The 26867-nt window shown below is 33.4% G+C and overlaps 3 protein-coding genes and 2 long non-coding RNA genes across 6 annotated transcripts in view; 4 read left to right on the forward strand and 1 right to left on the reverse strand.

The window, feature by feature from the left end:
* Positions 1-26867, forward strand: part of LOC138128925 (ATP-binding cassette sub-family A member 17-like) — a 44400-nt gene that overhangs the window by 12573 nt on the left and 4960 nt on the right. The window lies entirely within an intron of this gene.
* On the reverse strand, positions 438-2172 carry LOC138128811 (thiamine transporter 2-like). The gene is made up of 3 exons (XM_069045012.1): positions 1814-2172; positions 1554-1758; positions 438-1241 (listed from the first exon to the last, which is right to left on the reverse strand). The coding sequence occupies exons 1-3, from the start codon at positions 2114-2116 to the stop codon at positions 493-495; spliced, it is 1257 nt and encodes a 418-aa protein (XP_068901113.1). The 5' UTR covers positions 2117-2172; the 3' UTR covers positions 438-492.
* LOC138129530 (uncharacterized) lies at positions 7554-8662 on the forward strand. Its single transcript, XR_011159240.1, has 2 exons — positions 7554-8354; positions 8414-8662. It is a non-coding gene; the product is annotated as an uncharacterized lncRNA (long non-coding RNA).
* Positions 10503-11725, forward strand: LOC138129531 (uncharacterized). The gene is made up of 2 exons (XR_011159241.1): positions 10503-11531; positions 11589-11725. It is a non-coding gene; the product is annotated as an uncharacterized lncRNA (long non-coding RNA).
* Positions 12670-25983, forward strand: LOC138128926 (phospholipid-transporting ATPase ABCA3-like). 2 transcript variants are annotated; one of them, XM_069045155.1, is made up of 15 exons: positions 12670-12920; positions 13637-13802; positions 13857-13973; positions 22700-23016; positions 23070-23261; positions 23313-23581; positions 23637-23877; positions 24041-24214; positions 24266-24462; positions 24512-24740; positions 24795-24949; positions 25004-25153; positions 25261-25471; positions 25529-25778; positions 25835-25983. In XM_069045155.1, exons 4-15 carry the CDS (start codon positions 22707-22709, stop codon positions 25932-25934), a joined length of 2478 nt encoding a protein of 825 aa, XP_068901256.1. In that variant the 5' UTR covers positions 12670-12920; positions 13637-13802; positions 13857-13973; positions 22700-22706; the 3' UTR covers positions 25935-25983. The 2 variants fall into 2 exon arrangements, with proteins under 2 accessions (XP_068901256.1, XP_068901255.1); XM_069045154.1 differs by having other exon boundaries at positions 13637-13792.

Consider the following 26867-nt stretch of genomic DNA (forward strand, 5'->3'; position numbering starts at 1 on the left):
TGTAAAATGTTAATCTTCTTTATTGTATACATTTTCTCCATGATCAGATAATAAAAGTAAAATGCACAATTATAATTCCAACGTCTAAAATTGATGAAGTCATAAGTTTCAAACCACAAATTGTCTACGCCCGTGCATTGAAAGCTTATTTGCATAGAATTCCGCCACGACATGACTGATAATTTGCAACGCCTGCACTGATTTGTTTTTTTTATCACATTCTTTACTTAGGTTTATGCTGAGTTTACACACTCAGCAAATTTTTGTAAATTGATCTGTTTGTTCCAAATTGTTCAAATAATTATCTTTTTTAAGTACCTACTTAAGAGTTTTAAGTGTGTAGATAATCTACCTTAGTAACTAAACAACAATTACTAGTCCAAAAATATCTCAAATTATTTTCGTTCCATTATTTCTTTATTAGTTAATTATTTTGGTACAATTTGTCATGGTATGAAATTAATAAATAAATAATTTCTAGATTCAACTAATCTAAGATTTCACAGATTTTTCTCTTTTATTCATAATAAAATTTGTGATGGCTATGACAACATAAATGAGACAAAAGCCAAACTGATAACTTCCATAAACAACGAATTGTCCTCTGACATCCAAGTTAAAACCGGTACCCTCTGACGATACTACTGCTGTCAATATTGCAGTAAAGGCCTGACCCCAAAATGTAACTGTGCCAACAACCAAACCGTAACTGTCTTCTACTACTTCTTTAGCAATCTGTCCCATAACCAGTGTGGTCATAAAATAGACCAACGTGCTGTTCAATATGTAGAGTGAGTAGCACAGAAAAATATTCTCCGTTTGTGAGATTGCAATCGTAAGTATTCCTGCAACTAGAGAAGAAGCAGCCAGTGCCATATCTAATTTATTTCTCCAAGTAACATTGACGTAGCCAGCTAAGAGGGATGAACAAAATCCTAGAAATGTTTGTAGGGCGACTACAGCACCATTATATAAATCTTGATCTTCAGTTTGTAATAGGGAATAGAGAGTTTGTATATAATATTCCATCGCGGTGTACCCAGCAACTGCAAAACCATGCCACATTCCCCATTTAATAACCTTTCGGTTGGTAAATGCTTTAATCAAGTGGCCTTTAATAACAACAAACGCGGAGACGACCTTTTTTGAAAACGGTAGATGACGAACTTCTTCAGTTTGAAAATACATACTTTCTTTTACTGGTGGCAGAATGCAGGCCCACAGCGTTGTCAAAACCATAGCTGGAAAATATTGTTTATTGTTAAAATGATGAAACTAAATAACGCTGTGTAGAAACAGCAAAATACTACCGACACTTTTTTATTCTTTATTATTTAAAATAAAACGTTATTATGAAAAAAGGGCACGGCAAATAGGCCGGATTTATATATCATTCATTACAGACATTTATATCAAGTAAGTAAAGATAATTCCTTAGAAAGCATTATTTACATGATTTTTATTTTTTTTACATTACACTATAATTTTTCTGGATTGTATTATCAATTTCTCATTTTTAATTTGAATATACATAATTATTATTATTTACTCACCACCCAACGATATATAATTGAGTTGCTCAACATCCATCCATTTCACTGAAACTAGAATTTGTGCTAATATTCCTGAAGATGTTCGTCCTGCCAGAGTAGCTGCGTTTGTGTGTGACGTAACTCTTTCGAAATGTTCCTTGTCTACTTTAGTATAAATATAAGTATAGTAAGCTACCGCTGCTCCGTAAAACAATCCGTTGAAACCCTAACATAACAAACAATTAAATTCTTTGTGTTTTTTGAGTTATACACTAACATACTAAAGCTATTTGCAGTCCAAGCAAACTCGTGGTCCACAACATTAAACTGTACAGAATAACTCCGGACAACCCTACAACGATAATTAAGAGCTTGTATCTGCACATATCGGTGATCAAAAACGCAAACACTTGTAGTACCAGAGTGGAGTATACCGATATAGGAAGGGCTTCTCTATTGACCTGATCTTCTGTGAAGTTTTTGGGACCGACGAAGTATTCGTAGTAAAATGCTTCTGATGGGCGAAACTCTTTCAAAAAACCAATCAAAGTTAACGTAAGCGAAATCTTAAGCCACGGTTCCATGATGTAAGATTATCTGAAATGTTATTTCAACTTATTTTTTTTTTTTACATCTGTTAAATATTTTTTTTCACTACTAGTAATAAAGTCTAGCGTTATCGGTTGTCATAGAACACTGAGAAGTTTCGTTTTTCTGCGTTGGCCCAGTGACAGGTAAATAATTTTTCATTATTAACTAGTGGTGAATAATAGAACAACCGTCACCTAGCAACGAAAGATTGTCGTCTATTTCATTGGTTAACGTAGACGATTTTCATACCAACTGTCAAGAAATGACAACTCGGACCCGTCGCATCCGACAAAATAATTTGATTAATAATTATTATCAGAAAGGGTTTTAACGTATCTCGTAGTGAAAAAAATAGTATATAAACCACGGTGGAGAAGTCCCTTATGGCCTTCGCGCCTTACAACCCTCGGTGCGCCTCGGGCTCTAATCTTGCGCTCCGGCTATAATCATGAACTTCTCCACCTTGGTATATAATATACTATTTCTATTTTGCACCTATAACACAGTCAGTATAACCCTCAAACGGGTTTCGAGAAGGAGCTCTTTTCGATACGCGTTTCAGGAACATTTACTTAAATTTTTAATGTTGGCAGTGACTCATAGTAACTTGTTGCTACGTGATCACTGCATTTCACGACACTTTATAGCTATTAATATAATGAGAAGATTATGGGATTTATAATACGCGAGGACGTTGCCAGGTGACGAGGCGATTAGCCGAGTCACCTGCACAACATCCTAGCGTTGATTAAATACCATAATTATTTTCGGGCCAGTTTATACAGGTGTCCCAAAAATGGCGTACTAACTACTTACTACCTTATCGAGGATGCTTAAATGTACATGAAAAAAATATGGAAAACATGTTTCGTACAAAAAAAATCAATTATTTTTGTTATTATTATTAACGATAATACAATGTAAACAAAGATATATTCATACATCATTACCATGCAATGTTACCGTAGAGGATTTAAAATAATTTTTTCGATTTCCAAAGCTTCTAAATTCTCTATTATGCAGGATTAGATATTGGTAGTGAGTGATCTTGTACTTTGTGATAATATGTATGATTAGACGTAGCTGTCATGACAATTTCATACATATATTTCAAAATAATTGACCTGTTAAGTGCCACTTTCAAAGACCGCCAAATCAGAAAATAAGTCCAATAGAATTTTTTTTATCATTTTTCTGGTGTTTACGGTAATCTCTTCTACACCGTAGTGCACCGTTAGTACGCCATTTTTGGAACACCCTATATAAGCGAAATTAAGTTAATTGTAATCAAATGCGAAATTAACTGAACACGTGATCAGATTGAACTAATGGAAGTTTCGGATTCATGGGTTAATTAAAGCTTGTTCAAGAAACACGTCCTTGATTGCATTTCTTCGATTCGCCTTACAATTTATTCGAATTTCAATTTTTACTGGATCCTGACAAAGAAGTGAAATGTTCATTAATAAATTTATCAGAAGGGGAAAAATTCCTTATTACTCGTATCTCGACGTTATTCAAAACTAGAAAAAACCCAAACGGTCTCCCTAAAGATCAAAAGTAATAAACGACCGCATCTTTGTCATCATTACAGGATGGCCGAGTTTTAGAAAATTATATTACGAGATATGATTACCGAATTATTAAATAATGAAAGTATCAAGCATCAAGTATTCGTTCGTCCTGGTGGACGCTTTTACGAAATTTTGTATAAAGGAACCTGACCGTAACCTAAGTAGTTCAGTACAAAGCATATTCTTAAAACACTAATCAATGTCGTAGCTTCCGCCATCAAGCAAACCCGTAGTGCTTTAAACACTACCCACGATAAAGGCATGGATACGACACCCACTGAAGCTTCTTGGCCCACAAGTCTAAGTCACTAGCGGAAGCTTGGCTTCTAAACGCTCTTCAAATCCAAGTTGATACGAAGTTGAACTTTTACTACACGGTACTACGAGACAGCACAATACAACGTACACCAATGCTGTTTTCTTGGTTTAAAGCATATTTCCTATAGGCTACTTCGCATTGGCGTACATTTTATAAAACATGATATACGAGTACAAGGGTGTAAAAATGTGCCGAAATTTTACCTACGAGGTTGTAGGACAACGTAGAAAACTAAAAGCAATTAAAAAAAAAATGTAGCTCAAAAAATAAATGTCATTTTATTTTTTGACAGAATTTTTTTAAATACAGGGTGAGCAACAATAACTGTTACAGTTGGCAAAAAAAAAAATTTACATAAAATTTTCAAGACTGTGAATTGTACCTATTTCGGTTTGTTTTATTGACAATATTGACACCTGGTATACATTTCAAATTTAAACGTCTTGGTTTTTGTAATCTTTTATTAATAAAATGGTTTTCTCGTTGGAACATGACATAAAAGTCACCAAAAATCACCAGAATTTATTGCCAACTCAATCAGTACTTGTTGCTCACACGGTATTTTTTCCGAGTTCTACATGAAGCAAGTAGCTCGTGATTAAAATATCTGCACAACTTTCAAAATCACCCTGTATACGCCCTCCGAAGTGCAACTACGTTATCCCATGGGTGCTGCCACTGCTCGAAGACGTGCTGGAATCCATTCTTTGAGAGTCTCTTCAAAATCGTCTCTAAAGCCTTGACAGCATCAATTTCAGTCTCAAAACGTCGTCCATTTATTACTTTTTTCACTTGAAGGTACAGATAGAAATCACATGGGGCGATGCCAGGACTGTAGAGGGGATTCGGCACAGTTTTTATACCTTTACAGTGCAAAAAAGTGGAGCACCAGAATCATCTTGCAATTCGCAGCTTTCACGGCCTTCGGTAAACTCTTTATGCCATCGAAAAGATGAAGAACGTAAGATACAGGACAAGAAGCCCCGTATGCCTCTGCTAAAACATTTCAAAAGCTTCCGTCGCTGTTTTTCCCAAACGAGCATAAAACTTGATGGCATCGCGTTGCTTTTTTAATTCAGACATTATAAGGGGTGTTTTTTTAAATTTGGCGTCGAAGTAGGCATTGAATTGTCGATTGTGAACGCACTATACAGGTTACGGATCACGGATCAGCTGTTTAAATCTTACGCTTTTACACGAGTGGTGCGTTCTCAATCGATTCTCCAACGCCTACTTCGACGCCAAATTTAAAAAAAACACCCTTTAGAGTTTAGAGGCGAAAAATAAGACACACTCATTTTATTTCAAAAGTAAAGCTAAACAATAAAACCCACATAAGTGACACTTTGCATTATGACAGGAGGCTACCTTGTCTATAATTATTATTAATAGTCATTATCATTAGATATCCAGTCCATGGCACGGGGCCATAATAAATTCAATCCCAATCTTTATCGAAATTCCCTAGTATAATTTCGCCCTGTTCAACTGTTTCTGAATCCTTTTACTGGTAAGTACTGCTAAAATACTGCATTAGATAGACGTTTGTATAAAGTAACTGAATTATTTCAATTTACATAACGTCATCATTACACGTTTTTTTAATCACCCTTGTAGTCACAAGACAAAGTTAAAAGTTCTCTTTTGACATTTAAATAAATGCAATACAAATAAGAACGTCGCAAATTTATTGCTCATTAAAGATATGGATTAAATATTTATAATCGATTATTTTGTTTTCGAAAAACCCGACACATCGTCATCATGACGTGGTACACTCAAATCAAATTTCGAGATATATTTTACTAAACATGTAGTAAATATATCACCTAGATCAAACAATAAAATTCCACGAGGTCTAACAATGGTATTATCGAGAGTACAGATGATTAATAAAGATAAAAGAATTTATAATAAATATAAATATAAATCCATAAATGTATGCTTGTTGCTCCTTAATATGTATGTAACAAAATAATCAAATAAAATAATTATTTATGATATAAGAGTAAAAAGTTATCCTTTACTGCATGAACAGGTTTAAAATACGATCGAGCTACGAGGGAGTATTTTAAAGGATGTGAGTGCCACAATAGTATATTGTTATACGAGTTGCACAAGACAGTCTATTGTCTAAAGGAACGAGTTCGACAACATGTCTTGTGCAACGAGTGTAACATGCGATTTTTTCAACTTCGGCTTTATTAATTTAATTTTTTTAAATATAAAATTACTATCTAGTGACTTTTATTTTAATGGAATTGGGTTGGTATTGACGAAGCAATGTCATTTCATAGAAAATTAAATTTTAAATGGTCTCCTAGATGTTGTAATAATAATAATCTACCCCCTTAATAGTTTATTTTGATCCAAAACATGGATTCAGGTTCAAATGACATCACATTTAACACTGAAATTTACTTTCAATACCAACCCCAAATTCAATTATCACTAGAAAAGATGCTATAAAATTGATCTTTGTGAAACTGTTTTCGGTGTCACAAAATGTTCATTGTGACACCGAAGTAGAAAAAGGAACTTTTTACACGTATGTCTTACAACATTTTATCTACGATCGTGAGATCATCGCGCTGGTTTCAACATAAATTTGAATAAAATAATTATTATTGATTCAAAATTTTATGAATAACTAAAGTCCCTTGAGAACCACGTCATTTAGCAACCTAATTCTAAACAATGTTTCCAACAAATTGTATTGTTGTATTCTGACAGTTCTGTGCCATAAAAGCGTATACTAAAAGTTTTATGGCACGATTCTGTCAGTTCACTAAACGTCAATTTTGACAACGATTTTTAATGCAGAGTGTCTACTTTTTACACGATCGTAAATAAATAAAATTTGTACATTGGGCGTTGCTTTTGTGACCAATTTGCCATTTATAACTTTTGATATTCACATTAAACGTAGAAAATGCGATCATGATATGGAAATCTAATTTTTCTTATTATTAGAACGATGTCTTATCTCTTTTTTTTATTAAAGTAGCATTCACTTTTTTCAGTTAATAATATCACCGTTCGCAGTTCTGATGAATATTATCGTCGTAATCCCACAAATAAAGAATGACAATCTTGTAATCATCAGATTAATAAAAGATCGTCATTATCCCACTTAACTCCACAAAAGGATGGACAGGATGAAATGGTGAACTTAATTGTGTAAATTATTCATTAATACGTTTGTTCGTTGGCGATAAGCGTATCTTTCGTGTCATTTTTTAAAAATGTATTGGAACTTATTGCTTTGTTTTTAAAATTAAAACAATAGATATGTCTACATTGATATGACGATGAAATCAGAACCATGAAAAGAAAATTGACCAAAACCAGTAACACTTGTTTGTTCAATTTTTTCGTGATTCTTGAATCTCCCCAATATTACCTTTTCGGTAATTTTTCTTAGGAGGGAAGTAAACTAAGCAACTAAGCAACTAATTTTGCTGAAACGCTTTGTTGCTGGTATAGTCCATTCACAGTATTTTTTACTTAGATTTGATTATTATCGATCGAACCTTCGCTGGTATAGTGGACCGTCACATCACCAGATCCCTATTAAACTCTCATGACATCTGTGCTCAGAGCTGAGATCATTTAGCTGATTGTATTCCACAAGAAGTGGGACGCCTTTGGTGTTGAAGATGTCCAAAACGGTCAGCTGACATAATGTATACACTGCGCCAAAAAGAATATTAAGGATATTGTTGTTTGTGAACAACAAAGGAAGAAAAGGGAACATAATCAATAGTGATTTCCTCATTTAAAAACACCATTTTCAAGGAACCTATTCACATAATTGATTTGAAAAGCAGAATTAAGGAAGAATGCGAGCAAGCAACCCCTTAGACAGTGCTGCGTGTTTTTGAGAACAAGAAGAGGCGTCTTATGATGTGCATCGAAGCTCAAAGCAATCATTTTCAACACTTGCTCTAGAGTAATTTAAAACACATTATAGTTAATTGTTGTTTATTTATTTATTGTTATTACATTAAATGTTTACACATATTGCGCAGATTTATTTGTTTTTGTTGATCTGGGTAGGTACTGTTACGAGGTCTAATGTACGACGGCATTAGGACCATCGTACAACGGTTGGAGAGGGCAAATGACGAGTCAGCTTGGGGGAGAAAGAGATTTTGTCACTGTCGGCAGAAGCAACACCAACGGTAGACCCGCCGCGAACTAGTGTCCCAGGATAACCGTGACAAATCCGGGGAAAAGGTTTGCGTCACCGCCGTCGTACGGATCAATCCTGGGACACTCGTAGTACTCGTATACATCGCCGTTGAGCGGATCGAGGGGGGTCACCAGACCGAAACAGTAAGTTGACACTCTTTATCTCCTCGAAAGTAACAACCACGCCATTTTGTGGCGAGCAGGCTTCCGCGTCGGCAGTACCACCACTAGGGACCAGAGACGCCGTTTCCTCCCCCAGGTCCACCTGGACCCATCACCCAGCAACAATCAAGGCCACCGGCCCACATCACCCAGCCCCGACATCGACCCTAGCCGGAGACTGCTCCGGGCGAGCACGGAGCTGTCCACCTGCGACCCAGCACCGGAAGCCCAGCGATCCCCCGTGTGAACTATATACAAATCAGTTGACCAATATACCAGTTAAAAATCAAGCATATGTGTAATACCATTTTCCCCCCTGCGGAGTTGCACAGCGTCACGTACAAAACCCGCGCCTCTTAATAAGAGGGTCTGTAACAGTACCTACTGTCGCGAGCAAAAAAAAACTGGTCGTCAAAATCATGCTTTGACGCAATGGAAAATGCTCCATTGTAAAACGGTGTTAAATATCATAACCTATCATCATGTTGTATGACATTAATTGACATTGATTAATCAATTTTTTGACACTCTGATGACCAAATTTTGAAACGATATTGACGAGCAGAATTTTTTGCTCGCGACAGTACATAACCTAACTTTAACCTATTACATACGTATCGTATACGACGAAGACGAACGGCTGGATAGAAGGATAGAACGGCGCGGCGGGAGTATTAAATCACGGATTACTAACTAACTCACTATTCTCGTACAATCGTAGGAAAAGGACCGCTCTCAAGCTTTTGCTAATGTTGTTATTTTATGACAGTTTGTTCAAAACAATTAGTGATAATCACATTTACGCCTGAATTATTCATGTTACGCCATACGTTTTTAATGCTATTTGTATTTCAAAGCCTACTTGGCCAGACATTTTTTGAAACATATGGTATTTATTTGTTAAAGATATTTATGAAATTTTTTTTATAAACCATAGTCAGTGCGATTCTTGTAATTGGCGAGTACAATTGGGAGGGGCGTAATACATAAGGATTCCTATTGGGTCCTAAATGAACCACCGTATTGGCACTTTCATTTTTGGCCTTCAGAAAAGTTTCGGATCTTTTTTCCTTCGGAATCCGAAATTTCCTTTGCTCCGTCGCTTGCGAGAAAAGCGACCTTCATTCTTGGCTTCTAATTGAAACCGGGCAGTTTTCTTGTGTTTTAGTACTTTAAACGTGATCAACAACTCACAGATGCTCATCTCCGGGACTATAATCATATCAAAGAAGTTTCACTTTTTGTAAATGAGTTCTCTATAAATTTAGGTACTCCTCGTACTTCAATACCTACATATTTTTCTTTGCCAAATAATGTCATGGCCTTCAAGTGGTCAGTGGATGCGGCTACTATTTTCCGTGAATATGTAAAAAAGAAGAGGAATGGCACGGTGAACTATAAGATAAGGTTTACGAGAATAAGTTTCTAAATTCATCCAAGAAGAAATGGTCTCTGCATAGTTGTCTAAACAAAAAAACTTGCAGATCCCCATCTCATTGACTTCTGTAGAGGGAGAACTGTAACTGGTCAGAAATTGTTTGTACATATTTTATTGCTAAGACAGTAATTTTCCCCGAATGTTTACTTATAGGGGCGCACTCGAATTCCCGTCTGACTTATTTCTTGTCATAAATTAATGCAAGAATTCCCGTCAGGTAATTATCAACTGATATAATCCATAACTCGAGTTCCCGTCAAGGGTAAAAAAGCGCTTCAATCCCTTACTTACCTAAACCTCTAGCCGTTGCCAGGTACCATTGTTGTTTACCATTACGTCGACCAAAAAAAAGTTTAAAATTTTAAAAAGTTACAAATACCGTGTGATCAACAATTATATAGTTAGATAAGGGGCGGCTGTGACTTTGATAGTGTCAGATTTTTCGTATCTTTGCTAAATCAGCTAATAAACGTCAAACAACTGTCACTATTAACCAAATTTTAACGCAAAAATGGTTTTTACTTCAGAACATAGAAGATTCATCATTGAATCTTACTTTCGTAACAGTGCTTTCAATATATAACCAAGATTTTTTTCTGACGGGAATTCGAGTCTAGAATTTGGGGTGCGTTTTTGCCTTGACGGGAATTCGTGTGCCGGGTTAAAGGGCCTATGTCAAAGCCCAGGTATAAAATACAGAGTGATCAACAAGAATCCAAATCAGAGCAAGCGTTGCAAATTATCGGTCACGTCGTAGCAAAATCATATGCACATAAGCGGTCAAAACATGGGCGTAGACAATTTATGGTCTCAAACGCTACTTAATAAAAATGATACTTTATGAATTTTAGACGTTGGAATTATAATTGTGCATTTTATTATTATTATAAGATAAGGGAAACAATTTATAAGATTAACAAGAGCAACATTTTACATTTGTAAGAGTAAGTAAATTATCATCTTTATTGCCAAACGCGACGCTACTGGTACGGAGATGCTTCCTTGAAATGTCACATTTCAAAATTCAAGGTTGTTGTTGTTGACAATTTAAGTGATTTAACCTAGAAAACAAATCTTCGATTTCGGCAAAGTTTACAGACGTTTACTGAAGTTGTAAGCAATAATTATCCCAGAATAAGTTGTAAAAGGGGTTTTGTCATTAAAGAGAAGGCATTTTTATTAGATTATTTTCGAAAGAGGGTGAAACAAGAAAATGAAGACTGGCCTTACTTTGTACCCCCTTACACCGAAGAATTTTTAAGCCAGATGTCCGAACCTGCTAGTATTGGTTATCAACAAGTTTATCAATGTCTTAAAATTATAGTGCCTAATTTTAGCAAATCATAACCCATCATTAAGAAGAAGTCAGGTCAGTCCTTAGTTCAAATTTTAGAAATGGTGCAAAATGTTCAACAAATTATCAAGGAACATCCCTCAACTTCCATAAGGCGTTTAAGACAACAAGTTAAATTGTGTTATGGCACTTATCAGAAATTTTTTAAGAAGGATATTAATTTGTTTCCCTTTGTGTGTTGCAAGAAATAAAACCCACACATTACCCTTAACAAATTGACAGCTTCATAAGGGTTTTTGAAATTATGAGAGGCGAGTTTGATTCTGTCTGGACCACAATGGAGAACATTTTGAGCAGTTTTTGTGAAAACTTATTTATTGACCTTGGAGTAATTTAAATGTTTTAAACACTGCTAGAAAAGATACGAGTAAGTTCTCAATTACCCAAAAATTAGAGAATAATAACTTTTACACTTTTCTTACAGAAAACAACAAAACAAAGAATTGTGAAAAATAATTATGTATTTTTAAAATTTTGTAACTCAAGATTGTGCCTTATGAAGGAATTTTGTGTAACTGTGTGTTTTTTCCTTAATCAATAATAAATAATAATTAATTATAACTTGCTTTTAAATCTATTATTCATGAATTACAAAAAATTTATAAAGGCAATTAATGATAGATTTTTGAGAGGTAGGCAACCAACAAAACGAGTGTCCACAGCAAGTAAATAAAAGCGGCTGATCCATGATAGAAATACGTTTCGATAAAACAAAAGATGAGGTAGCACTCTTGATTTGGTTTCTTGTTGATCACTCTGTATTATGCTGACGGGAACTCGTGTGCACCGACTTATAGAAATGCGATCATCATACATATACTGGGTGCCCCAAAATTCGCGGAACAACTCAATGAGGCAATGTCAATTCATGTTAGAAAATAACGAGAAAAATAATTAAAACATTCTATACCTCTTAAATTTGAAGGTATGGGGGCCCAAAAGGTGCAGCTTTGATCTCATTTATTTTAAATAATAAAAAAGATTTTGACTATTTATCTTTTACTACCCAGTGGCCTAATAATTTTGAACGATTGTGATCAGGTTTGCAATTATTTTCTTCATTAAGTATGTATTTCCAGCATTTCCAAGTACTAATTTTATGTTCGTTTTACCTCAAATAGCATACGGCAACACGGCTTTGATATTTCCCTCTCATTTCTAAGGATACAACAAAAATGAAATATTTGCAGACTATTGGGATGCATAGAAATGTTGCCACATTTAGTGTAACGAATAGCTCCATAGCTTCTACAAAAAAGAAGATTGATTTTTTTAAACATTTTTACCTGATCTCTTAATGTGTACTTAACAACCTACTACTACGTTGTTCCGCGAATTTTGGGGCACCCAGTAGAAATGAGATCATCAGTCATCACTATTGATAGCAAAAAACGGCAAATTATCTTTTATTAATTCCCTCTTATAAAGTAAGTAGGTAAGTACCTTCAATAATAATTGTTCTGATAAGATTATTTTTTATTTTCTCGGTGCCATGAATACCTTGTTTGTGTTTTTGTTTTAAAGTGAATCGACACTGAATTGTCATTGTTCTCCTGCTTTGTGCCTCTAACTTACTATATCTGGTATAAATAATAATTACTGGTTGTGAAACATTATTTATTATAAAAATTAAAAATTTTAATTTTTAATTTTTATAATAATAATAATAATTACTGGTTGTGAAACATTATTTATTATTGTCATCCGATAATTGTAGATAATTGTAGATAAATGTATGTAAATTATTAACACTGAGGTAAGTAAAATTAAATTTAATTAAATTAATTTAAAGACTAATATTTTTTAAATTTAATTTTTCATTATTATTTTTGTTCGTTCGTCTTTACTCTTTTGATATCCTCAATAAAGTAGATTTCTTTTACATTTCAATTTATTATAGTACGCGTAAAATACAGTTCAGTGACAAATTAAAAAATTGTTAAAACGAAATAAAAAAACTTTGCATTTGCGTTTCTGCTCAAGGGCCTTATCCAGTCCACCCGTACACCTAGTATTGAAAACAAACATGTTCAATTATGTCCCGATGAAACACAAACAAATGACATTCGTGTCAAACGACAGAAAATTCAAACTTTACACTGTTCTGAACGGTTTAATTTTTCCAACGCCTACTCAGCCCAGGATTTCATTTGAACGCGCAATATAACTTGCCACGGAAAAAATACGTTATCCTAAAGTTAAATGTTTATAAAAATTACAAAAACATTACAATAGGTTTATGGAGACGCTACCTGCTACTATAAATTACGACGCTATGGAGGGTTCAAGACGGCCCTGGTAAAGTTGCAGTTTCTACGAATTCTGTTGATTTATGACAAGTACGATTATATTTTACGAGCCGACGATCCATTGTAGGTAAACGAGAAATAATGAGGGCCATAACGTATTTTTTCCATCGCTAGTATACATGTCAAATTAAATAACCTCAGCTACAGTTGTCCGAATTTACAGTCGGGTCGCCTTCACCTCAGGGTGATACATTCACTCACCAAGGGTTTTCTTCCCTCCCTAACCCCTAAGCTAACTATCTTGTCTGTCCTAAATATCACGCCCGAGTCAAGGACCCTTAAGAAAATACCTACTGAGCTACACGTTTGGGTGGAAGAGGTAGTATAATGTGAATGCCTATATAATGTGTATTAACTCTGATTTCAACTCATTTTTGTTCCAGACGAGCAAATCTGTTAAAAATATTTGCAACTGGTTACAGGATTTAAAGATATTAAGGGAAACTTTAGAACACAATAGGTACTTGAATAATTCATTGGTGAAATTGATACTAGATAAGGTAAGCGAAATGATGTATTGTCTTTTAGGTATTTCTAATCTACTGATATCATCATATCATAGCTATTTTAAACTTAGAGGGTATTGGCAAAATTTATTAGAAGTTGATAACAGTGTCTTAAATAATTGATTTTTGAAGTGAAACTTTTTGAAGTGAAACTTTTTATGGGAGGGTGTTGAAATTCTGATCGGCAACCTTTTTGTGTGACGAAAAGTGGTGGGGGTTCTCTCTTTAATTTGGAGGCTTAAAAATGAACAATGAGTTACGCATTTCGATATTGTTTAGTGTTATCGTTGTTTATAATTTATTTTCTTCATTAAAATATACAATTTTGTTGTGAATATGCTATTTAAAAGTGATTGATGAATAATTACAATGTTTCCCTGTAATACAAAAGTTTCACTTCTATCGTGCGTCTTTACGACACATTCTGTTTTTTTTTTTATTAGACTTAACTTTTTGCGACAATAAAGCACGAAATGTAATAATGATGAACATATTGAAGAGTTGATTGCGATTGCACTATACGGATAACAGATCACGAATCGGCTGTTTAAATCTTACGCTTTTACACGAGTGGTGCGTTTTCAATCGACTCTCCAACGCCAACTTCGACGCCAAATTGAAAAAAAACACCCTTTACATATTGAGTGAGAATATAAAAGTTCGGTTCCTAGACTACTCGATTAGGCTAGATTTAATTCTCGCTGCTGGTAGATCACTAAATTCATAGTGAACCTCAAAAAGTAAAACAAAGTAATTTTAACAAAAATCTCTTGACACAATGCACAATTTTCCTGACAATTAAAACGAATCCTTATTATCTGGCCGGGCGCGACTCGATTATTTTTTTATACCTGCGTTAATGCAGTTAAGTAATGTTCCAGTCTTTCTTAATAGATATAGGAAATAGTTTTAAGAAATAGTGAAATACAATTGATAAAAGAGGAAAACCAAAAGAAAAACACTGTATCGTGAACAAAAAAGAAGAATTTATATTTATACAAGTTTATTCACCGCAGAGTTCCTACGAAAATTTAATGTTATGCAGCACAAAATACCAAAAGCTTAAATTGCTAGATACTGAAACGTTTCGACTTCCTTGACTTTTCCTCGATGAAACTTTCCTCCCTCATTTGGTGTATTGTTGGTTGCCGTATTCCCTCGGATGAAATTTTGCGGAAAAATACGAAACAAAAATAATGAGAAAAGAAATATTTATCCATTCTACGTTGTGTTTTATTCTTCATTTTTGTATTAGGTTCTAACGAAAGGCCGTACCTTCGGAAGGTTTTTCAAAAATGAAATTAAAAGGATTGAGCACACCTCACTTAAATTTTATTTAACAAATAATCCAGTGTGGTGGTATTTGGTCCCAACAAATTATTGAAATAAATAAATGAATTTAATAACAGAAGTTGGTGGAAATTTTTATTGATTGATTGATTGATTGATTCAATGAGATTTGGCTTGTGTCCCGTGAATTGAGATGTGACTCATGAATAAATGACTAAGCTGGGCAAATACAGAAATTTCTGGCGCGAACAGCATTATACGAGTTTGAGATGCGAACTATGTGATTCGATTTAGATTTGAATTATTTCCCCAATTAAATGGAACCCGACGCGATGCCCTGGAACCTCTCAGTCTAGCCTGGTCTAATAAAGGGTAAAATAAAAGGGGTAAAGGTTCTAACAAGCTTATAAGGGTACCTCTCTTTACGTGTCAGCTCTACCTAAAGGGTCACTATCCACCTAAATTTGGCGATGGCTCTTTGTGTTTTACGCCGGACCAACAGCTAATTGTGAATGATGGACACTCGCGGTAGCTTCCTCCGACCGAGAGAAAGTCCCAAAGCGACGAATAATAAATTAAGATGTCCCCTTCTTTATAATAATTAAGGTTCGGATTTTGTGTAAAAAACATCTTTTTTGTTATTAGGAATATCAACCCTATATTTTGAATATATACATTCTACACTGAAATAATGAGATTAACAATAAAAAAAATCACATATTTTATATAAAACATGGTTTCAGTACATATTTTTAGTTTTTGTACATAAAGTGAATATTTTCTTCTTTTTCGACATAAAATCGTATATTTTTGACAAATTCTTTAGTTTATTACTTTATTACGGTCTCCGACAGTGTTCACTGGAATTATTCCCACTGACAAGATAAGAAATGCAACTTATTTTAGTTTCTGTGAATTCTGTTGATTTACAAGTAGAATTATATTTTACAAGCCGAGGGTCCATTGTAGGTAACCCAGCTACTTTACCTGCAGTTGCGTCGGATTTCTATTAAAAGCCTTTGAACCCTTTTACCGCCTTTACTTACTTACTTGTTATAGGTTCGAATTTCTTTCTTGTTTAATGCTATATTAACTGTTCCAAAAATTACTGACAACCCTATATTTCCATTGGTTGAAATACATCCCACTCTCTTCGTATCTACTGTTTAAAAGATTTTGCAAACAATTTAAGAATTATACATATTTGTTTGTCATCTGACTCATCTGAGGTCTGAGCGTGCGAAAGTAAAACTCAATAAAATTCAAAATGCCGAAAGCGAATGGTTGTCTTGTGTCTGTGTGGATCAAAAATCATCCAGAGCTAACTTTGGAGAAAGAAGAAGTATTCTGTAAGGCCTGTGGAAAAGTGGTAAGTTCTCATTAATTATATAATTATATAAAACTTAGTTTAATAACGACTTATTTTTAATACATAATTTTTCGAATAATTTTTAAAACCAAATATAGCAACTTATTATTTGGATTATAATGTTCAACTAGTTAATAGAAGTATGAATTTATTTTTAAGGTAACATGTAAGAAAAAATCACAAATAGACCAGCACGTCGCCACCTGGAAACACAAGAGTGCATGTGAGAGAATAAAGAAGACAAAAATTTTGCAGACTTCTTTACAGCAATGTATTTCGTCGGCATCTTCAAGAACAGCCGATCAAAAGGACTTCAATTTGCGGTTATGCGAAGCGCTCTTAAGTGCAAATATACCCTTAAATAAGGTACAAAATCATAAATTTAAACAGTTTTTGGAAACATTTTGCAAGAAAAATATACCCCACGAAAGTACGTTAAGACAAAATTATGTATCGAAAATGCTCCATTGTAAAACACTCGTAAATATCATAACCTATCATCATGTTGTATGACATTAATTGTCATTTTTTCTTGTTTTTTTCTCTGATTTTTTTTGACACTTTGTTGACATAGGCATAATCAGGCAGGGAATTTTTTTAAATTTGTGACAATCTAACCAAATTTTGAAATGACATTGACGACCAAAATTTATTGTTCGCGACAGTACATGATCAAAGTAGGTGCAAATTTAAACATTTTTTATAAGAATTTCATTCACGTGACTTTTTTAGCACATGGAATAAATAGAGTTGCCGATGAAATTAGATGTCAGTTTCCATTAGTTAATTCTTTAATTTCGAACGTAAAAAAAATCTTTATCAAAGCACCTCTTCGAGTCTAAGTGTGTAAAGAAAAATTGCCGAACGTCCCCTTGCCTCCAGAACCAGTAGTTACAAGATGGGGAACCTGGTTAGACGCAGCAATATTCCAGGCCAATCACTATAGTCATATAAAAAATATTGTGTTAGATTTTTCAGATTCAGCTGAATTAAAAAATCCAAAAGTTTATTCGAAAACCGTGAGCTTATAGACCAGTTGGCGTGCATTAAAGCTCACTATGGTTTTTAAGTACCTTAATTAAAAAATTAGAGACAGATCAAATGTCTTTATGCGAATTGAGTGTTCAAAATTTAGAAAAACATTTAATTATCAACTGGTATAATAATAAGTTAAGTAAATCAGATTGTGAAACTGAAGACTTTTTGAGTTATACCCATAGTATGTACTTAGGTTTAATTATTATTAGTTATTACATTATGTAATTATTATTGTTTTTATGTCCAAATACCGGGTGATCAAGAAGGACTGTTTAAGTTGGCAGTACAATTAAGAAAATGTTTTAATTCGATTATTTATAACACTGCAACTGGATATGTTTTGTTGGTTTATTTGACAAATATCTGATATAGATATTATCATTAACACCGACAAGCCACCAACAAGCGGAAGTTACTCCTGTTATACGATTTAAAATACGATCCAGTGTTACCAACTTAAACAGTCCTTCTTGATTATCCCGTAGTATGTTTTAATTACATTTTGTTGTTTTACTACTTTTTCCTTGATTTCCAATTAACAAAGTACCATTTAAATAAAATACATAAAAATACATAAATTGTAGAGAGGAAGAATATATTTGACATATTTCTTGGATAAACGTGACATACGAGTATTTATGTGAATGCTTGAAGCATTTTTTGTGCATAAAAATCCGAACTTTAATAATAATTTAAACTACATAGATCGCCTTGTCGAGAGCACGTTTCCCCAATCGGTAAATGCACATACTTCGCGATAAAGAAATTAATTCAAGAATCTAAAGAGTCACGTGGTCATCAAATGCTCAAAGAAAATAATATAATTTTTATTTTAACACGATAGTTAACTAATGTTGTGTGAATAATTAAACCGAAATCACAATTTAAGTACAAGAATTAGAAAAATAATTTACCTTGTAAATGTAAAGCACGTGGTCACAAAATGGCTGCTGGAGGTAACGAACGTACCTCCGGCTACTTTGGAGATCCCACATTCGGATTTATCATTTCTGGCGCACTCCACTTTCGCAACCCCTTCTTGACCAAAGTGACTACTTTACGCCGATCGCGACACCCTTTCGAAATCTCTAGAACTTTTGAAATTACAGTTTCCGTTTTTCCACCATTATTTTAAATGTTTAAATTTAGACTTTTGTTAGGACCAGACCAAATGTACAGCTAATTTCAAAATTATCGAGTACACCTCAAAAATCAAGAAGTCGATGTATTACAGTTTTTTCCACATGTGAAGATGCCTTTTTGAAATTTGGACGTCATATTTTTATACAGGTTAGGTAAATTTGACAACATAAATGTCGCTGACATTTTAGAGCACCATAATATTGTTTGTTTTATCCTCTCTACATGGTGCTCTTCGCGATGTTATAATATTGGGCTACCCTCCGGATTGATCACACTTCTTCTCATTTGGAAAGAATGACCACTTTCGCGTATTCGGTTAGATTAGGCATTTTGTTTGTCAAAATTGACATTGATCTTTGACAAAAAATGTAAGTGCATTTTACACTGTAGAAAATTAGGTGTACTCTATAATTTTGAAATTAACTGTACATAATTTGTTCTTGAATTAAAACTCTGAAAAACAACACTAAATTACTGACTCTATTCAATAATAAACCCCAACATCAAGAAACAAACACAATTAAAAATGGAACAAACATAATTAAACAGGAACGTTGTTACGTAAGTGTCATGTCATGCAACTAAATTCCATTGACGTGCTACTTCTAAAAATTGTTCTACATTGGTTTGATTCCCCAAAACTGTTCTAATTAATAATTAATTAGTAATTTTCATTCTCTCTCTCTCTCTCTCTCTCTCTTACTCACACCTCTGATTTCTAGGACTCCCTCTCTTTACCGTTACCCTGTTGTCTCTGTTTTCTACCGACTCCCTTTCTACGTTGCTTTGTTACTTTTCTAACTAAAAATGCAAACGATTCTAGTTATTTTCCACGATAAAGCGCTCTGTTTCTCATTTACAATTCTCGCCCTTTAATTACAAATATGCCACAAATTTGAGAATGCTAAAAAAAGTAAATTAACCTAATGAACATTGATTTGGTGGTTCCCTCAATTTGAAACCTGCTAATATCAAATTCATTAATTCAATTATCCCCTGATTTTAACTGGACTCCCCAAATTGTCGAACGAGTAAATTTTGCAGTGTTTCTTTTCCCATAAAAACTGTTATCTTTGTGTTGTGTTCGGACCGGGCGCGTACCTGCATTTTCAAAGAAAGGTTGACAGATTTCACTTGAGGAATGTGGTACCACTCTTGCCGACAAAGATCAATAAAATTTACAACTGACCAGCATTTCCGTCGCAAATGAACGGTATTTAAAATATTTCGTTGAAATTATTTTAAAATTAAAATTCTTAATTTATCGAACGTATTCGGACTGTTACAATACCATGTTTAAAGTTTTACAAATAAGGATTCAAAGTAGTTTCGTTTAAAAGTGAAAATGACATTTTGTGCTCCGTGTAAGGTTACACTGGTCTACAGTGAAAAAATATTCTGAATAATTTTAACTAATTTTTGCTTGTCTACCCATGCTGAATACGAGTTGATAAGTAAAAGTCATTTATTAGTTTAAGTTTTCATGATACTTGATATCAATGATATCTTCCAAATTTAATTAACGATCCTAACTTCCTTGAGCTTGATAATACTGATATTGACTAGTTAGTTGGCATCAAACTTTGAAAATATTGTGTTTTAGTGCTCTGTTCTGTATTACTAAGTGATAAAAGTGTTAAAAGTAAAAAAAATAATTATATTTTATAGCAAAATGTCTCTTTTAACACTTTTATCACTTAGTAATACAGAACAAAGCAGTAAAACACAATATTTTCGACATTTAATGTCAACTAACTAAGTAAATATCAATATTATCAAGTTCAAGAAGGTTAGGATCGTTAAATTTGGAAGATATCAGGTATCGTGAAAACTTAAAATAATAAATGACTTTTACTTATCATCTCGTATTCAGCATGGGTAGACAAGCAAAAATTAGTTAAAATTATTCCGAATATTTTTCCACTGTAGACGAGTATTATTGCTGGACTGTTTGTCGAGATGTTACAGAAGCAGAATACAGTATATACAGAATAATATAGAGAAGAACAGTATGATTTCTGTTAATTTTTGCAAAAATCTTGCAATTTTTTTTTTCTAGAAAACGGAAACTAATTTTAAGTATATACAGGGTGTTTTCGAAGTTGAGGTGTTCCTTTTAACATGTGATAGTATGCGTTGTTCTAAAGAGTTTTAGTCAAAATCACCTTAGTAAAATGTGTACGGCAATGAAGATACAATAAGTTAATTTTTTTGAAATTTTTGAAACCGGTCCTGCTCAAATTTGCGATGATTTGTTAGAAATTAGAATTGACAAAAAAAAATCAAATTAGCATGGACGTTAATCGAAAATACTGTCAGAGTTGTCACCTAATTAGTCGGAATTGCTTTATCATTACGAAAATAATGAGCCCACGGATATGTTGCTAATGTATATGGGCAATATTATCACGTTATCAAAATGCAGCTGCGGCGTCCAGAGAGTACGCAGAGCGATTTCCAGAAAGATACCATCCTGGGCCACGTCAGTTATGATCTAGTTCAGCGGAGAAATAGACAGGACCGGACTCAAAATTTTAGAAAACCATAAAAATATACAATAAATTATCTCCGTTAATACAAACATTTTACTAAGAAGATTTAGGCTAAAATTCTTAAGAATAATGTATAGTACCTAGTGTTACAAGGAACTCCTCAACTTCGAAAACACCCTGTATTATAAATTTTGTATTCAGCATATGAAGATTAATAAAAAAAAGTACTTTACGCAAAGAATACTTTTTTAAAGTCAAAATTATAAGAAGAAATAATGAAAGAAATCAATGTTAGACTAAAACGCTAGAAATAAGCCTATTTGGGTATCTTTAAGAGTAAACATGTGCAGCTTGAACAGTATTCTTACGCCATTCACCAAAGATCAGAATCATGTCTGTTTTTTCATCGTTTGAATATATGATAAAATCGCTTAAAAACTGACGTACAATGAGGGACATGGAATCCTGGGCAGTCTGCTATTGTCATTTCAAAAAGTGTCAATGTAAATGCACCTTTACTGTCATTATGATTGATATTTTCAAAAAAACTGTCAAATTAATTTAAGCTTGTTTATGAGTAGCTAAGGTATGGTTTAGAAATTTTGACAACTGAATGACACATCTGCCCAGTTTTCCGTGTCCCCAATAGTACGAATTTTTTTATTATGAATTTTTTTACTCTGAAAAAATTGACAATGATGCCATCATGGATTATAAATTAAAAATTAAATCAAGGCGCTGGCGCTGTTTTAAACTGTATTTTGTCTTGGATAACATTAAATTTTCACGGGAAGTCTACAGTGAATAACCCTGTAAATAGGGCATTTCACGAGGGATAACGAGTCCGACGGAATTGAAAATGCAATCCACAATACATTTGCAAAGTTAGCGTGAACATAAAACATATTTAGCTGTGCAGTTTCGTAAATTTTGATATAAACGTCATTCGCTTGGTTAAATGAATTTGTGAAAAAACGAAGAGTTTTTGGGAAACTGTCTGCATAAACGCGGAACGCCAGAATACATTTTAATCGTCGTATTTTAACTTTTTCGTAAATGTCAGTTGTGACAAATGAAATTATTAGAAACAAAGCCATCATGGATTAATAATTTCATTTTAAAACAATACTATATTTAAGATAGCCACGTTAACTTTGGAAATTTACTGTGGCTAAATTGTTTTTGTTGATTCCCAGATGGCGCCACAATATATAGTTTCATATTTAAACATTTCGGGTGAAACACCAATAGCTTAAACTTGGCTTATGTAAAATGAGATTTTTGTTATAATTAATCCGATTTTTTATTTCTTCTCCCGTAGAATGATGATACTTAAAACATGCTATTTTTGAACAACTGAACGAGTTCTCTGAATTTATTAATTTTAGGAGATTCATGATGTGGCGAGAGTTGAAGTTAATTTTATGGAAAAATTTACTTATCCGGAAAAGACACTGGGTTTTAACGCTGACAGAAATTTTAATACCGATTTTACTGTTCACTTTAATTGCTTACGGCAGATCCAAAATAAGTGGACTGAATAAAATTGAAATAAAAGACCCTACTTATCACGAAAAAAGTGAAATAGACAAGATTAATGCTCGTTTGGGAGTTGGGGAAATGAGTTTATGGTACTCTCCATACACCGACTTCACCGAGGGCATAATAAAAATAGTTCAAGAGAAGTTTCAAATACCAGAAGAAGGTAATTTTATTACGTACTTTATAATTTTAACCAACTAAGAATTTTACCAACAGCAATCAGAGAGTTTAATTCAAAGGAGGATCTCTTAAAACAATTTGGAAAAAATAACACTGGTACCATTGCTGTAGTTAATTTTATCGGAAATGATTGGATAAGACTGAATTATGAAATCGGAATATATGATAAATACTTCACATGGAATACAGACAAGCTTTTCATGCCTACGATCATTGAAGATGATGCTAGTATGTCTTCTTTGTGTCAGTCTTACATAAATTACAATATCTTTGTTCTAGAAGCGTCAAGGTATATTGTGAACGGTTTCGCTGCACTTCAGATTGCCATAGATCAGGCATTTATAAAAATACATACATCAGAAAAGGACAACAAATATAAAAAAATGATTTTTTCCATTCAGCAGTTTCCAGATCCACCACAAACGTTGGACTCAGGATTGAATCAATTCTTTATATATTTTCTACCATTAATCACCATTTTTAGTTTCATATTTTTATTTCCCGCTGTAGTTCAACGTGTAGGAGAAGATACATGTTCGGGAACAAAGGTTATTATTAACACGTTAGTTTGTGGATTGATCCTTAATTATGTTATCATTTAAGGAATTTTTAAAAATGGTTGGAATGAAATCGTGGATGTTATGGCTGGGATGGTTAATGCATGCTCTGCTAACTAATCTGTTCTCAATTGTGGTGGTAATAATTTTGATGAAGGTACCTTTCTGGGGTGTTGCTTATCCACCAATCGAGTTTACAAATGGCGTCATCTTATTCCTGTTTCTCTTTTTCTACTGTACGGCAGCAATAACGTTCTGTTTTTTGATCGCCACGATTATGAATAAACGTAAGTACAAGTACAAACATCCCCCACAAAAAAAATCTTCAAAAGCTCTTTTTCAACAGAAGAGTTAAAACAGTGCTTATTAAATTATTCGTTTTCAAACCTTTGTAACAAAATGATTGTTTTGTGTATTGTGTATTAACGCTAATAATATTTTTTACTGTAGCCTCAGTAGCAACTTTGGTTGGAATTCTATTTTGGATATTTTCTTACTTTATACCACAAACATTAGTAACCTCATGTGATAATTTACAATGGAAATATAAAATAATGTTTGCACTATTCCCTAATATGGCTCTTCAATATGGGTATTCTGCAGTATCAGTGTACGAGATGAGAGGTAATTTTTTCTATATTCTTCATAATGTCATATCTATTCGATAACATTTAGAAACTGGTATCCAATGGAACAATCTGTTTCAATCCGGAAGTAGTGGAGAAGATGATATAACAATGGGACACGTACTTCTAATGTTAACTTTTGATACAATAATGTTCATGTTACTCACTTTGTACATTGAAAACGTCAAACCAGGGGAATACGGAATTGCAAAACCTTACAATTTCTTTTTACCGAATGTTAAGAGAGTAAGTTAGATTTTTGTTTAAATCCACTTGGAAACAGTTTGTATTTCAGTGGTTCAATAAAATATTTGGAGAGTCAGATGCGACATCAAGAACTTGTTTATTGTATGAACAAACTGAAAACCAGAAGAATATTTGTATACAGATTAATCAATTGTGTAAAAAATATAATACTACTGTTGCTGTCGACAATTTGAGTATGAACATTTTTGAAAACGAAATAACGGTATTACTAGGCCATAATGGAGCTGGGAAAACGACGACAATGTCAATTTTAACAGGTACGTAATAAATATTGTATAAAATGTGTAAATAATCATGTTTTAATTGGAAAGGCATGATTAACGCTACTAAAGGTACTGTCATAATAAATGGGAAGGATATTAAAAAGGAAACAGACGAAGTCAGGAAAAACACGGGACTGTGTCCTCAACTCAATTTGCTATTTCTGGACTTAACAGTTCGCGAACATTTGAAGTTTATAGCGATGGTATGAAATCTTATAACTAGGACAGATTTGTATACTTACTTTTAATATTTTCAGTTGAAAGGATCAGACAATATTGATCGTGAAGTAGAAGACTTGTTAGTAATGCTTGGTCTTGATAAAGAAGCAAATAGTATGGCTTGTACTTTATCGGGAGGAATGAAGCGGAAATTGTGTCTCGGAATGGCGTTAATCGGTGATTCTAAAGTGAGTGATATGAACAATTTCTTTTGGGGGTATCCCTTGAAAGAACATACAACATGAGACATTTGTTTCGTCGTGAATTTTGCAAAAACGTTTTCTTTTATTTTAAGGTACTAATTTTGGATGAACCTACGTCTGGTATGGATCCAGAATCGCGTAGGAAGATTTGGAACTTGCTTTTAGAATGTAGAAAGACCAAAACAATTTTGATAAGCACCCATTTTATGGAAGAAGCGGACATATTAGGAGATCGCATTGCAATTATGGCTAACGGTTCCTTGCAGTGCTATGACACTCCCATGCACTTGAAAATTCGATATAGTAATTGAATTTGGTTTTTTTCTGTATACACAAAATAATTCATGAATTTGTTTTAAGATACTGGCTACCACCTGTCATTAATGCTTGCTTCGAAACACTATCTTGACGACATATCAAGAGAAATTTCAATGCAAGTGCTGGGAGCGCACTTGTTACGAGAAAATAGTGATACCTTTGTTTATTTGTTGCCACTGAGTGAGAAGCCAAAGTACAGAGCCGTTCTTGAATTGTTAGAAAAAAATAAGGTCCAATGGGACATTAATACGATAAGTCTAAACATAACAACACTTAATGACGTCTTTTTAAAGTAAAATAAATAAGTACTTTAGAAACAAATGTTTATAACCGTATGTATATTTTTAGAGCTAAAGATGAAATCGATGGGAAGAACGAAGAAGTATTTGGGACAAACGAGAAGGTAAACTTGTTTTATTGCATCAGAAATGTCATGTCTGTTTCCTAACAGTTTACATATGAAAAATTTAAATACAGTGTCCCCAAAAAAAATACGAGTTCATAAGTCTCTTATTTATTGGAGGATTTTAATTATTTATACACCAAATTAAACGGTTATGAATAGGCTACAAAAAGGCTTAGTCAATTCCCGTATGGCCTTAAGGACTTTAAGGATAAACTGTCAAAAAAACTTTTTTTAAATAGGAACATATAATTTTTTTTAGTAATCCTCATAGAGATTTTTATTCTGAAAACAACAATGTATCACAAGTATACACTTACATTCCAAAAATACAAAAAAAAAATGTAAAAAACGCTACTATCGTCTATACTCCATTTTGCGCTAATCATTGGCCGCATATCTGCGCAATCCCATATATTATTATTTATAGAACTGTTTTATTTTTTTAGGCTTCGAGAAAATGAGTTCAAGATTGCCAAGTTTCCGTCGCAGATACAATATTTTTACGTCGCTGATGAAAAAACGATTTCATTTTATGAAAAGGAAATTTTACTGGTACATTCCGGCGGTGAGTATTTTACCATTAACATTTTGAGAATAATATTCTTGAACACGTGTTGTACTTTATAATGCAAATTTTCCAAAATTTAGTCGGTATGTTTGTGATTGAGGTAAAATTCTGTCAATATGTGTCAAATACCAGAAATCCAAATAAATTGTTAAAAATAATTAGGAACAACAGTTGTTAATATATGGACTAAAAGAATTTAATTTCAGATTTTTGTGACAATTTCCATTTTTTTGTTGGCTATGTGGTTAAGCATGGCAGGAAATGTTTATAACAACAACGAGGATCCCCAATTAAGTCTAAGTTTACACATCTACGGCAAAACAAAAGTGTATTACGGTGGAAACCAATCTTCAGATGCTACGGTACTTAAGATGAGAAAACTTTACAGTGAAGCTGTACTTCGCGAA

This window comes from Tenebrio molitor, chromosome 4, assembly GCF_963966145.1.
Source record: "Tenebrio molitor chromosome 4, icTenMoli1.1, whole genome shotgun sequence".
NCBI lineage: Eukaryota > Metazoa > Arthropoda > Insecta > Coleoptera > Tenebrionidae > Tenebrio > Tenebrio molitor.